At 48.1% G+C, this 15,347-nt stretch overlaps 1 protein-coding gene across 4 annotated transcripts in view; it reads left to right on the plus strand.

The window, feature by feature from the left end:
* LOC139057690 (acid phosphatase type 7) overlaps positions 1-15,347 on the plus strand; it is a 297,629-nt gene that overhangs the window by 99,150 nt on the left and 183,132 nt on the right. For all 4 annotated transcript variants that reach the window (XM_070536425.1, XM_070536423.1, XM_070536424.1 and 1 more), the window contains exon 4: positions 13,447-13,472. In XM_070536425.1, coding sequence (XP_070392526.1) covers positions 13,447-13,472 — 26 coding nt within the window. The remainder of the gene's footprint in view (positions 1-13,446; positions 13,473-15,347) is intronic.

Here is a 15,347-nt window from a genome sequence, read left to right on the forward strand (position 1 = left end):
AACGGCGAGCAGGATGGTCATCGAGGGCACCAGTGACTGGTGACGACGTAGTCGGCGATAAGACGAGGCTGTTCACCTTGCTTCGGGTGCGGCGCATTCACGGCGAACCCTCCCAGACACAAGTCACGGCATGGGCATCGGCGGGAGACATGGCCAGCTCCTCTGCGGTGACATCAGAGCGGACGGTGGTCGGGGGCTTGTCAAACGTCAGTCTTCCTAGGAATACTGCATGGGGCGATGGATTGGCATGTTGGCGGCGGGGGGGTGGAAGACTGAACCGCGGCGTTACCGGGTCCTGGCGTTGGCCCGGAGGGGGAACGCGACGGCGGACTACGGCAGCAAGGTCATCGCTTCCGTCTGTGGATGTGGCGAAAGTAGGATTCCGGTGTACTGTAGGATCTCATCACGTACGACGTCAGCAATCGAAGCCACTGCGGGCTGTATGAAGGGAACATCTTGCGCAGTTCTTCGCGCACAACGGCTCTGATGGTCTGTCGAAGTTCGTCGGAGGCAAGTGCTTGAATTTCACTATTGGGCGAAAGCACTTGGCGGCTCTATTGCCCGGTATGAACGTACAGCGTCTTCTCAATGCACATGACTTTCGTTAAAAATTCTGCGAAGGTCTTTGGTGGATTGAGAATCAATCCGTCGAAAAACTCTTGTCTTCACACCAAGCATCAGGAAGCGAATTTCCTCGTCCTCAGACATGTCCGAGTCGGCGTGGTGGAATAGCCCGTTCATTTCTTCTGTGTACATCATAGTGATCACGTTCGGGTGTTGCGCACGCGATTCAGGTACCGCTTCAGCTCCCTCTTTGAGGATGACGCTTGTAAAAGTCTTCATGAAGGAGCTGCGGAACAGGTCTCACGTTGTGAGGGTGTTGTCATGATTCTCACACTACATCATGACGGCGTTTTCCAAGCAGAAGTAAACATAGCGTAACTTACGGTCGGAGTTGCAGTTGTTGAATGCAGCTACCCTATCGTACGTTTGAAGCCAGTTTTCGGGGTCTTCAAACGATGAGCCAGGGAAAGTTTGGGGCTGCCTAGGCTGTTGAAGCATGATGAAGGATGCTGGGGTTGCAATTAACATTGTAGACTTGGCCACGATCTTTTTGATCGTCTTAGGCAGGTACGTACTCCAGGAGAGGCGTTTGAAGCCTGCGGCTTTGGTACGGTTGGTATGGTCCTCAAGTTGCGGGCATGGATCGCGGCTTTACCGGGGCGTCCGGTACATGAAACCACAAGCACCTTCAACAGATCTCACGTAGTATTGACGGGGAAGAACACAGTAGCAAAAATGTGAATAGAAGCTTTTATTGGGTAAACCTGTGCCCACAAAACCAAGTTACGCTCACAGCACAACGATGGCGGCGAACACAGACGGCCATTGTCGAAACCTGATCAGCGGGTCGAGCGCTTCGGCTTTGATACCTCACTCGTCGGAGGTTCCAGAGTAATAGCTGGTGTCAGCGTGTCTTCCAGAAAGTACTACACAATTTGCGTCGCACAAACAATCAGATTACGCAAAGGTTCGCTGACAGCAAACTACGTGTCGAACCATCGATAACATTTCAGTAAGTTCCAATCCTGCGGGCGAGTGTTGCGCTGAGAGAAAACTTTACGTTGACAGTGGCTGAAAAGCAGAAAAGGATAAATAAGCACGCGTGTAAAAATATAACTCAGAAGTGGTGGATTATGAGCTATAGCGTTGTACTGCTTAAGCAAGAGGTCCCGAATCGAATGCTGGTCAGGGCAGCCACATTTCGATCGACGCGACATGAAAAAACGCTCGTGTACCGTACATGGGGTGCACATTAGAGAATGTCAAGTGGTCAAAGTAATGTGGACATCACGGCGTACCTCATAACTAGATTGTGGTTGCGGCAGACAAGTTTCCTTAATTTAAATATAGTAGCTAGCCGGACTTGTTGATACGAACATATACTTAACGAATAGTGCAAATAACAGGACACAGAAAAGGTGCACACGACACAGGCGCTGATTTCCAACAAGTACGTTTATTGCGCGTGTTCATTTACCGGGACACCTTAAGCCTAAATTCATTCTCATGTTTTTCATGCCATTTATGTTTTCACTCTTGCTTCTCTGTGTGTAAAAATCCCGCTCTGGTGCAACAAACACACTTGTTGGAAGTCAGCGCCTATGTTGTGTGTCCGTTATCTGTGTCTCGTTATTTGCACTGTTTGCTAAGTATGTGTTGATGTGTTAATAGTTTTAGCACCAAAAGAGAACATTTCTTTTAAGAGTGTGCCCTGAAATTCGGGGAAAGTTCTGATAAGGTGTTTTGCAGCAACTGAAGAAGCTGAAGCCTTCCCTCGGTAATTCAAGCACATGAGGTTGCAGCGTGTGATTTGCAGAGTGATTTGCATAATGATGTGTTGCAAGGCACTAGATGAAATGTCAAACATGTTTTCAGTATACCCCATCGTAACATTAAGAAAAAGAAGTAACACTTATTAAGCTACCATACATTACAGCAATGCCGTTTATTATGAACTATGTATCAACAACGTAACAAAAAAGCCGCGGTTTCGTGCGAAAAGCAAATAATTAATTGCACTATCAAATTAGTAGACAGCAATACGAAGTAAGGATAGTTTCCGAAAAATTGGAAACTTTCGCTCACTAACTCAATTAACAAGCGTGGTGTCAGCGCGCAGAAGCAAACATGAGCGCATTCGGCAAACGCGGACACTCGCTGTCAAAATACCGCTGTGAGCAAGTGCGGCAGCACCAGCGAGTGAAGTGACTTTTGTGCGCTATATCGCTTCAATGCAAGAGCGTCGAGAACACAGACTGCACTAAGGTATGAGGCGTCTGCAGATCCCTTTCAAGATACGGCGCGCGTGACCTGGCGTAGCCGTGCAAAGTACGCACTTGTTGGTGGAGTCGAAGCCGCCTCTTCTGCCTCCCGCGCTGCCTCCTCACTTTCCATTATATATGAGACACCAGATTGAGCCGCTATTGTCAGTTCCCCTTGCGCCCTGTTGCGAAATGCGCAGTTGGGCCGCTATCTTGTACGCGTTAGAAAAACCGACGTACGATTTCGCCTCGCGCGATTGTCCAGGCGGCGCCGATATCGCGGCCTAGACCAATCTAGTCCAACCGCGTGAGGCGAAATCGAACGCGGCTTTTCGAACGTGTACAAGATAGACGACCGCACGCCAAGTTTCATCCTAGACGCCAGCGCTCGTTTCTCCCCTGGCGGAGCGATTTCATCTCCAACGGGTGTAGGTTTCCGTCGCCGCTTCCCTTCACGGTCGCGCCCGCGTTCAGTTCGCGCTGCGCGCGAAACGTCTCTTGTTTGCGACGGCGCCTCTTCGGATGACCGGAAATTATTATTGTGTTGTTAACTGTCAAGACAGCAATGTAAACATGAAAAGGTTGATGCCACCAGTGAAATTCTGCCGATTCACAAGAAAATGGTACGAAAGAAGCAGACGACAGACATGGATTACTGCGGTGCGTCGAGCGAAGTAAACATCTGGCAAACGAAGCGAGCTCATTCATTGATCACTCCCGAGTGTATGACGGTTTCTATATGTAACCTACGTGAAATTAATAATTACTCGGTACATAATCCTTTTATTCATATAAAAACTTTAAGTTCAACGAGCGCTTGTCCTGTCTTCTTTCTCGTGTTTCGTTTGTGTGTGCGCTGTCTAAGAATGGAAACCACGTCTGTTGTATGCGCTAGCAGTGGCCGAAGTTCACGCGTGCCGAGAAATTGAATATGTGCATGATGCATTGAACATGACCGGAGTTCATTCCCGCTTCACCACTGCACTGATCGATCGGGTTACTGGACGATACACACCCGCGTCTTGGTCGCGCCAGCATTGCTGAAGCTGGAATGATTAATAATACTTTCAACTTCCGTCTCTTGAGTACTGTTAAAAAAATGACCAAGCTGTCTACATTGCTGCCTCTATTCCATATTGTAGGGGACGTACTAGTTAAAGTTATGTGCGCATGTCGTACTTGTGCTATGCAGCGATATATCTTGTTTATTCCCGCACAGTGTCGATAGAAGCCCGTTGTCGCCATTAGAGACAACACGGATTTGTAGCAAACATAATGTGAGAAACTGCAAAAATGACTTTAGCTCGTAGGTGCCGTATGTATGTGCCACATCGTATGTGCTGACGATTTTTCCTGCGGCACATACGATGTCGTTTCCAATTACCTGCTCAGCGTCGCTTACATGGTTAAGCAGACGCTGCCCTTTCGCCGCATTGCAGCCATAAAAATAATCGTCAAGCGTACCAATCTTCTTAAAGGTAAATATAGCGTGTGCAGTTTGTTTCACACTAAGGGGAAAACTCGGAACGTATTGCGTCGCGATGCGGCAAGCAATGGAGTCGTGCGGCGGCAGCAGCTCGAGCAGGCGCGCACGCTTGAGGGGCAGTGTCGTGATCTGCGTCGTCTGCTACGGCGGCGCGCGCTGGCCGCATTTTCGGGAAGCGTGGAACTGTCAGGGGCAGTGCACCGATTTCATCGGTACTGCGGGAACTGAGCTGATAGTCTTTACTAAACGTTCTGCGTCGCCACACTCTGATCCTTCATTGGCGATAATGGAGTTCTTTTGACAAACTTCTTTTGACAACATGGTTAATTTGTTCTTTCGAAAGGCCGGAGTACTGAGCGTGTGCACGTATATTTCTTCACTGTGTGTGCTACCGTAATGAGCAGCGACAAAACGCACCAAGATGTGCGCACAACGTGCTCAGTCTTTGTTTGACTCGAAAGGAAAACAAAGCACTCAACAATGGGAGTCGAACACGGTGAAACAAACGGACACGATTAAATGAACGTTTTAGGTTCAGACAGTGAGCTGGAAGTGATTTTTCTCGACAATCATTCGCTACACCAGACAGACCCTGCCCGCCGGTGGGGAATTGGACACGTCACGCTCGAAACTTCAGTTAGTATCTCGTCATGTCCCCAGCGGCAGCGATGACAGCGCTCATCCTGGAAGGCAGTGAAGTGTAGAATGACTTGATCAGGGATTTGTTCATTCGCTGCACGTCTCAGTCGCTGACGATGGCGGATCGAAGCCTATCCTCGGGCGACTGATAGAGGGGATGTTGCGCCAGCGATACTTTCAACGAGCCCCAGACATTTTAAATGATGTTGGCGCCCGGGGATTGAGGCGGCCGCTCCAAGAGAGTGACTGCGCGCTCTCCTAGCAGTTCTTGCACAGCACGAGCAGTGTGGATCGGCGTCCTATCGCGTTATAATATATAGTCGCGTTCTAGAAACGGGCCGTCAAGAATGTATGGAATCAGTACGTCGTCTATGACTGCCATGCAGCGATGAACTTACATTCGATGCGTATCAGTGGGCGTCGCGCAACGCTTAGCAAAGAATACCGGCTCATTTCACGCAGTAACGATGTGATCGGCGCCCTGCACCTGACAGTAGAACGTTTCTCGACAATGCGGCCAGCGCGCGCCGCCGTAGCAGACGACGCCGTTCAAGATCCCTCCCTCGAGCTTCTGCGCGAGCTGCTGCCGCCGCCTGACTCAAGCGCTCGCCGCATCGCGATGCAATGCGCTTCGAGTTTTCCCCTAAAGGTGAAACATACTGTACACCGCCCTTCGAAGGAAATGTCCACGCGCACACACCGCGCGCGGCGCGAAACGTGCCCAAACACGCGCAGTGCAGGAGGCAATCAAGGCGGCGCGAACGAGAGTTGGGAGAGGGGTACCACCCGCTAATAGAATTTTGCTCCGCATGCGGCGCTCTCAACGCCGGCGCAGCAGCGCCGCTCTCGGTGCCGTTCTTGTCTATACACTAGAACACCGTGAATTCAAAGGGCGCCGCCATATTGATGAGCGCCGGTCGCGCCATCTATCCCAAGCGCCGCGAAGTAGCAGGCCTGGGCTGCCACGCCGGGAGATGCGACCCGGCGCGAAAGCGAAACTTGGGCTTTTTAGCTGGGCGGAAGGCGTGTTTCACGTTTTTTCTAACCTGTCATTTTCGCTGTCTGGATTCAATCAAACTTCAAGACCTCCTGCAAGTCCACAATGGATACACTGAGTGCTGTGCTGACTGCAGAAGCGAATACATCGGGTAGGTACGCTATTACGTTTGTACAAACCGCGCGCTATATGCTAGAACACCTGTGAGCTTTTTGGCACGTAACCTGTGAAGGAATTTACAGCACTGTGTTGGTGCCATATATTATTAAAGCACGCAGAACACTGTCATCTGCACTTTCAGTTTGGTCTTGTTTGTAATGGTCTCTACTGGGTTGGCCGCGCTTGGCAACCAACTGGCGAGGTCGTTTGACTGCCTGGTTAGCAGACGCCTGCCCTTCACCACCTGCACACTGAAAACGAAATAGATGTTATAGTAAGAAGGGCTGTAGTTCTTTCCCATGCCATCACTTTCGCGAAGATATAAAGTCCTCTCAAAATGAAATAGAAAATACACCAGGCCAATTGTATCGTGCAACCACTTAAGAGTACAACATTCAGAACAAAAGCCTACAGCACTCGAACAAGTAGCATATGATGCTAAACCTGCACTCATTGGAAAATGAGGTACTACAGTAGTTATAATGTTCAACTACATGTGCAGTCAAAGCCCGTATAACAGGGAGAGCATGACAGATGCAGGTGTTCTACAGTTGCACAAACCATGACAGGGCACGTAAAATTACCATCCCTATTTAAAGCTGCATCATCAGGACCCCTTTGGTACAAGACAACAACTGCACCTGCATTCCAAGAAATTAGCCCCACCAACTGCAGCTACCTGGTACCAGACCTGTTTCGCTTGTGCGAGGCCATCGGATTGTTGGCGCTCCCTTAGAAAAGAAAACAGTAAAAAAAAACTAGTGAGAACGATCAAAATTTTGTTACAAAATACAAGAATAATTAAGCACCTTATTTTCCTCGCCATATGAACGGAAATATTTTGCGCTTTGCACCGCATAACAGACCGCACGCAGTTTAGAGCTCAGGAGGCTCAAATGAATTCGTTACGAATGACACCTGAAACAGCAGCTCGTAAAGGTAGGTGCGCTGCAAGAACACCTTCGGCGACGAGTAGTCGTCGTTTACGTTTTTGTGGACGCATGCTACGTGACGAGCAGACTTCAGTTTACTTTCATTAGCAATAACGCTCACCAGCAAGGCAACTTGTCGTTCACGCTTAATGGTCATTCCGTGCACCAGCTGCAAGTATCGCTAACCGCAAACTCAACTGTTCCGCTTAACCGTCGGGAGCTCTGCCTGAATGAAAACACGAAAAGGCTTGCCTTTTTGTTATAGCGAAGGCGAAGCACCGGCGCGGGATTCTGCTCTGTAGGCTTGTTGCCCAGAAAGTGCTCGGAGCAAATCTGCGTATTACGTTGGTAGGGCGCAAAGTTGAACGTGGCACCAAAATATACACAGATCGAATACTCACTCGTGCATTTTCACTGGGTTGGTAGTTCTTCCTATTCACTGTAGCTATCCACCGGTGGCTCAGCTTGGCATTCTTCGTTGCGGATGGAAATCGGCGCAGGCTGAAAACACCGCACCGGCACGATTCCCTACGTGTGTTGTGCTCTTCGCAAACAGCGCTAAGCAACCTGCTCCTTTTCCGCTGGTTGTTTTGACATCCAAACACGACGCAATGATGCCCATATGACTTCTTCTACTTTGGATCCGTGTGAACGGGCACATTTCCGCACTTTGGAGCCCTAGAGCTGGCGCTTGCCATGTCTACTGGTCGCCGGCGAACACACTTTGGCAGCCCAGTACAAAATAGCGCCGGTCGACCGGGCAACCCGGGTGCGAGAGTATGCGTTCGGTTAGTCTGGGTGCGAGACTAGCGTGTTCTGGTCTATAGCGGCCTTGCTTCCGGACCACTACGCCGCCCCCCCCCCTCCCTCCCTCACATCGCCCCACGGCCTTTCGTGCGACGGAATATGGAGTTTTTGCTCTCCGCTTGCTTCCATCGCACACGCCCGATGAGCCGCGATGGCCGGCTTGCCTCGCGTGCTTGCACGTAGAGAACCCCACGTGCGGCTACAGTTTTATCGCCCTTGGACTTTACACGGAAGTTCGCGGCGACGCCGACGGCAAAAATGCGCCTGGACTGTCTGTGCAATTACTATGGCAGTAACAATTGACTCGCCATCCGGGCCTAGCGAAAGTCAATGTCAGGTCGGGCCAACATTTTTCGTAACAGACGCAGACACGAAAAATGCCGACCACCAAGAGGCTCACAGATCCAAAGTATTTTATTCTAGATAAAGAAATTATACTAGCTCACTGAAAAGAAAAGAAGACTTAAAGGATCGCCAGTGTTTTGTCGCTTCTCAAAGCGATCTGTTTAAACGCTTTGAAGGAATTTTAACGTTTAAATTTTCCCTAACTAGATAACTTATTTCTGGATGAACGTTTAAGGTACATGAAATAATACCTGAAAGTGTTTGACGGCCATAATTTCTTCTCGTTTTATCAATCTCATAGTGTTTATGTCGAAAATCTTGCGATGTGCTGGCATTGAAATATTTTGCTGAAACTTTGTTATCTCAATTGTGATTATTGGGTAAGTAAATTTATTTTTCTTTAGATGTGTTTCGAACGTTCAGTAGACTGTGTTCTAAAAATTGTGTTTTTGTCCTGTCTAGGTAAAACATAATTTTAATAGCAGGTACAGCATTTCTTTCTTTGAGTGTAAGCATCCTTATGTTAGAGTTTCCAATTCATCTTTATTCAACATCCGTCAGATGTTTCTTTCTACAGTCGTTCCCCATAATAGTATGCAATAATGAAAGTGAAGGTAACCAAGACAGTACAGTTGCAGCTTGACTCCAACAGGTAAGGCATAAAAGAATTTCACAGGCTCGATAACTCGTTTCAACCTAATTCCTGGAGTGCATTTGCGCTCTGCCCTAAAGAATTTCTTCACACCCTCAAGCGTAGTGAAATTCTCTTCCTTGAGTGTCAGTTTGAATTTTGAAAACAAGAAACTTAGCGGAGGCGGAATTTCGGGAACAAGGTGAATGGGTCAGCCTCGGGAGCTGACGCTTCGCCAAGAACTATGTCAAAATTAAGACTGAACGAGGACGAGTGTTGTTATCAAAGAGCAACGAAATGCTGGGTTTCGGTAGGCTACAACATTATAAATATTGAAGGCACCAAATATGCGGTCGCCGCAAGATCATGCGGGGAAATAAACATTTAGGAAAATGCTGATCGTGCCTACTGTTACCATGGCAGTGGTCGTGAGACAGCCTGATTGGAGAAGGACCGTGCTTCAGCAGGAACAGTGACCAATAAACATGTGAAAACCACGCACATATAAAGGCGGAGTTACGCAGTCAACGCACGCTCGATTCACTGAGCCGGATTGACTACAAATTCATTTGCTTAACACCTGCTCTGTAAAATTTCTTATGTTCGTGTTTTCAAATTAGTTCCTTCAACTAATTCCTGAGCAGCCAACAATTAAATTACTTTAGGCATAATAAGCATTTTCTTCAAGATGCGTATGAACCCTTCACGTACGCATTCACAGGGATTTTCAGCAAACTAGTATAATTAACAAAACAAGGTTCGTGTTGCGAGTATGTAGCTAAGCACTGTTGATTGTCCTATTCAGCAACTCAAGGTGCTTTTTCTTTAATATCAGGTTTAGTAAACAATAAACAATCAGTAATTAACCATTTTGTCTCATCGCTTTAATGACGAAACTTTCAATAAAGCACCTTCATTGAAAAATAAGAAAGTTATTTATTTCCATAATACTACCTTCAGTAATAACGTTTCCGGACTGTAAAGAAAGAAGAGTGAAATTTGAAAAGGATTTGGATATCATTTGTATGTTTCTGAATTGGTTCTGAAATACATCTGACCAGGTGTCCTGTTTTCACACAATACTTTAAAATTTTCTTGTTTCTTGGTAATTACCTGAGCTAGTGATAAAGAAAACGCTTGAAAAACGTTCAAGGGAACAGTGAACAAGTTTATTGCATAATCGTAACACGCACGCGGATTCTTTTAAGGCTTGGCACGACTTAGCTGAACGAGAGTGGCTTGTCACGAGTAACCAGTATGTATTTAAGACAATAAGCAAAACGAGAACAAGCTCATCGTCTATAATTTCCATTTCCCGTTTTCCCTCTGTTTTCCCAGCATATATTCACAAGCACATCACCTACTAATTGGGCATTAGCAGTGTGTTCAATGGGCCTGGTTGGTTCATCTTTAGAATAAAACAGGAACAGCGCAACTCAGGACGAGCGAGCAAACAGGACAGAGTGCTGACTAGCACCGAAACGCTTTATTTGCAAAAGCAGCATGTAAATACATCATGAAGGCGACATAAAGAATAGAAATAGAAGGATAAGAAGGATAAGTCAGCCATGAAGATAATCAATTTCTTTTCTTGAGAGTGAGAGGGACGCAGAGCTGACGCACGCGTCGCCACTCCTGAATATACAATATGCTTCAAAGATTTCCCGCGCACGCTTTTCACTATATCTGCCGATTATTTCGCACTTGTTAAAGATCGGGGTGCCACCACACGTCTTACAGTGTGCAGCTAGATGACTGTACGGGTTTCCTTTTAGTGAAGCGGCATGCTCGCGCAGGCGCTCACTAATGCACCTCCCCGTTTGCCCGATTTAGCAACGTCTACAAGCAAGCGGAATTTTATAGACGACCTGCGTTGTACAGTTAGCAAAGCCCTGAACATGATCTTTATGGCAGCTTTTGCGCGCGACACTATCCTCAATATTGACTATTTTGCACAACCTTCTCAGTGTATTAGGGCATTGAACACCACCCTCACTCTTGCCTTGACCGCAATTTTCATAATGTTACGGGAAACACGGTGTACATAAGGAATGACGGCAAGCCTATATCTGGAAGGCGGTGACTGCAAAGTTTGTTTTTCGGCGTTTTTTAACTCTTTTACAGGGTCACCAGCAACGCAGTCTGTTTACTTGCGCTTGCACAGTTCAGCAGTCTGTTCACTTGCGCCGAAAAGCTCTGTTCAACAGAGTGCTCGCACGAGCGCTTCAAAGCAGCTCGCAAACATGCCTTAGCGATGCCTTGTTTTACGAGTTTGGAGTGAGCAGACGAAAACGGGAGAAGATGATTGTACTTTGAGCGAGGCGAGTAGCTCCAGCACACATGATGCGGCTTAAAAACAATCTCAATGTCTAAAAACCTTAAACGGTCATTAGTGGGCTCTAATGACCGTACATAAGGAATTGCCGTCATTCCTTATGTACACCGTGTTTCTTATAACATGAAAATTGCCAAGGCAGGAGTGAGGGTGGTGTGCAATGCCCCTAATAAACTTAGAGAGTGTGATGCAGGGTTATTGTACTCAAAGGTTCTGACTGTTCTCTTAGGCGGAGCCTCCGAGAACCCAATTGAGGACGAAGCCGTTGGTTTCGAAAACACACACAAACTTTTAATGAAACGAAATATAAATAAATAGAAGGAAATAGAAAGCATAAAAAAAAATGGCTGTGGCTTAGCTAAGGTTAAGCCCAGGATGCGAAGCATACTAGCCTCTATTTTAGTTGTTGAACCACTGTTTAGCCTGGTGAACTGCTGTTGCTTGGCTATATTTGGTTCGGCTAGACGAAGAAACAACTCATGCGTTACCCTGCTTCGCCTTCAAGAGTGGAACGCGACAGCGTTCCCGTCGACCCGCCAGCGACTACGCGCCCCGCATTGGACGCGGTGAGCGTCGAGCAACGCAGCGTTCGGCGCGGCAACGAAATGTGCGCCTGAGCAAGAGACGCACGCCTTAGAAACAGCTCGTTTCTAAGGCAACACCGCATTCACTAGAGGCGCTTTTGTACCGCTTTGAAGCATCGTACTCGTGGCTCAGTGGTAGCGTCTCCGTCCCACACTCCGGAGACCCTGGTTCGATTCCCACCCAGCCCGTCTTGCAAGAGTTGAGCCAAAGCCACTTCTCCTCTGTCGTGACGTCACGGTGTCACGTGATTTCATGGTCACCGCCGCGCCTGAGGAGCTGGGTTGAGCCCTCGTAATATGCTTCGCATAATAAACACTCAAACAGACATCATGGCAGTAAGAAACGCACTTGGGGCTAGTATGACGTTAACTAGTGCGCGTGTCCGGGCTTGCCACGACGGCAGGGACGCATAACAGTCTCGATGCGGAGACAAGTTGATGAAAGGAGTTGCGCCGGTCTCACCAAAGGTCGGGGTATAGAATGGTTGACCGGGCGACCGGTGTGCGCCAGCTCTGGCTTGGAGATAGAAGGTAGGTGGCTTGGCGGCACGAGCACACGGCGGCGGCGTTCTGGCCGGGGAGCTGGGCGTAGAACTCGGGCCCGTAGCCCGACTGCTCTCGTCCTGCCCACGGGCACAGAAGCTCGCCGGCCTTGAACAGCTGACGGCACGCTCGGGTAGACTGGCGACGCACAGTAACGGGTTGGCAGGAGGCCCCGATCGGGTGAAGTCCTGGTGGCTCGGGTCCGGAACCCGATGGCCCGTCTTCAACTCCCGGTCTGGTGACCGACCTTCTCCTGGCGTCGCTTCCTGGAACTCTCCCGGCGTCTCCCCCTTCTGCCAGCGCGCCTCGCCTTTTCTTCCGCTCTGGCCGATTAGTCATTTTCCGATTGGCCGCCTGACGCCCCGTGGTCTCTCCTAATTAGTTGGCATTTTACTCTTGTTTTCTTTTCTTGCGCGGCGCGTTCACGTGCCGGACGCTTTTCGGCGTGGTCGTTTTCCTCCAGCACGGAATTCGCCTTGACGCGCGCACTCCTTGTCGTCTGCTTCTGTCCGTCCCGACCATGGCACCATGTCGCGCACCACACACATCACAGAGGGTTGTGCAAAATAGTCAATAGGGAGGATAGTGTCGCGCGCAAAAGCTGCCATAAACATCATGTTCAGGGCTTTGCTAACTCTACAACGCAGGTCGTCTATAAAATACCGCTTGATTGTAAACGTTGCTAAATCGGGCAAATGGGGAGGTGCATTATTGATCGCCTGCGCGAGCATGCCGCTTCACTAAAAGGAAACCCGTACTGTCATCTAGCTGCGCGCTGTAAGACGTGTGGTGGCACCCCGATCGCCCCGATCTTCACCAAGCGCGAAACAATCGGCAGATATAGTGAAAAGCGTGCACGGGAAATCTTTGAAGCATATTCTATATTCAGGAGTGGCGACGCGTGCGTCAGCTCTGCGTCCCTCTCAACAAAAGAAATTGATTATCTTCGTGGCTGACTTATCCTTCTTATCCTTTTTTTTCTATTTTTTATGTCGCCTTCATGATGTATTTATATGCTTCTTCAGCAAATAAAGCGTTTGGGTGCAAGTCAGTACTCTGTCCTGTTTACTCGCTCGTGCTGAGTTGCGCTGTTCCTGTTTTTATTCTACTTATTGGGTTTTTCTTGGACCTCATAATTTCTTCTCTCCTTTGTTCTTCTCCAGGTGACTTCGCTTACAACATGGATTCGGTGAGGCGCTTTCTTTCATCTATTATTCTTTGTAGAAACGAATGATGAACTATAGGCAACTTTCAGCAGCATCTTCTTCTTTTTTGTAGTTTCGTGTACAGTTTGTGCAGTGCCGCAGGAAGCAGGTGCGCCTTTTCTGCTTAGGTTTTTTTTGACAGCTTCTGTCACCTCTAAAATTTCGATTGAGGACACCGAGCAAGCGAGTCATACTTTTTCCGGAGTTCTCACATCATCCTATACACGAAGCTCTTTCTCCACTGCACCGAGTAGGGTCACTGGAAATAATGTCAGAGGATTGAATTTATTTTCCTCGTGGCGCCGCCACGGTGACTGGGTCACTTCTGTCACGCGTGACCTCTCGCTGCAATATCCCTTCTAAGCGTCTTCGGTGTGTGCGCGTTGAACAGGAAGCGTGGACGGACATTTCGCGGCACTTTGTCGGGAGCGGACGGTGAGGGCGTTCTGTCGCGCTTAATTAAGCTCTCGCACAACGCAGTTGCGGGGGGTGGTAAAGAGGGAGAGGGGGAACTTTCACTCGCTGGTTCGTTCATTCGCTCATTCAGGCTATTCGCTTCCATTGGCAATCATCGTCGATGGTTTTTGCATATTTTTTTTAATAATCACGCGCAGTTTTCCGGTGTCGCTTACACGTGACTGGACTTTTTGTATACGAATGATAAACTTTACCTGTTCGATTCATGCGGCTCGCTCTGCTTAGCGCCATTGAAAAAAATGTACGCCTTTTATCATAATTTTCAATGTTTGAAGATTGCCAATACGCAATACATCTCTAAACAGCCTCATACCTAGTTTTATACCAACAGCACAGAGCAAGCAGGGTACCCTTTGAAACATATTTGGCTACCCAATCTGAAAAGTACAAGTTCTTGGCGCCTTTCATATCTGGTTTTCCCTTCACCTTACACATCTCCTCCTCTCAAAATATTGCTTGCTAGTTATTCATACAAATGGTAGCCTACAATACAGGAAGCACGATTAAAAAGAATATAGAGAGGTTTGTTTGAAAAGAACGACGACCCAGTTTATGCAGTACAAAGGTCCACATCAAAGGGGATCTGCCAGAATACAGCAAGCATAACTGCAAATGCACAGCAAGTTTGATTATATCAATGGAGCTAAAATACATGATAAAAACGCATAAATGCACACATTTACTTAGGACACTATATGAAATAGGCTTACGTCTGGCGTGGATGAAGCGCTGTGAACGAGTTGCTTACAACGCGGATCGTGTCTTTCTCAATAGCTCATTTCTTTCTTTATTTTACTGAGAACATGAGAAGCACGCATTCGCAAACAGAAATATTGCGCAGAAACCATCCACGATGATTGTCCATGTAAGCAAACACGCCCATCGAACAAACGAACAAGTAGGCCACTGTGCCTCCTGCCCTTCCTCGCTACTCGGTATCGCGTGAGCGAACGCGCGACAGCTCCTTTCACCCATCCCCGCGAATGCGTTGCGTGAGAGCAAGCGCACTTCCTCGCGAGAGACGCAGACGAGCGCTTGAAGGCGACCGGAACGCCGACTGTACATTCAGCTGGTTTTCAAGCTCCGTTTCATTGCGAAAAAAATGGTCAGAGGCAACTAAGCGCATGGCGTAACATTGGCTTGATAGTGTTAGCTAAATCAGATTGCTCCAGGTCGAATATGCAGCAGGCCTGTTGAATGTTGGGCCTCACTAGTAAGTAAGTAAGGAAGTAAGCGTTATTGACAGTAAGCAATTTACAAAGCTCACTGCAGGGGCAAAAGCCAAAACCAAGATGTAAGCGAGATGTAAGCGAGGCGGTTTAAGACGAGTGGTGCCATTGCGACATTCTGACGCAAGAGACTTATGTTACAATTAGCTTCGA

Source organism: Dermacentor albipictus, chromosome 3 (genome assembly GCF_038994185.2).
Source record: "Dermacentor albipictus isolate Rhodes 1998 colony chromosome 3, USDA_Dalb.pri_finalv2, whole genome shotgun sequence".
Classification (NCBI taxonomy): Eukaryota; Metazoa; Arthropoda; class Arachnida; order Ixodida; family Ixodidae; genus Dermacentor; species Dermacentor albipictus.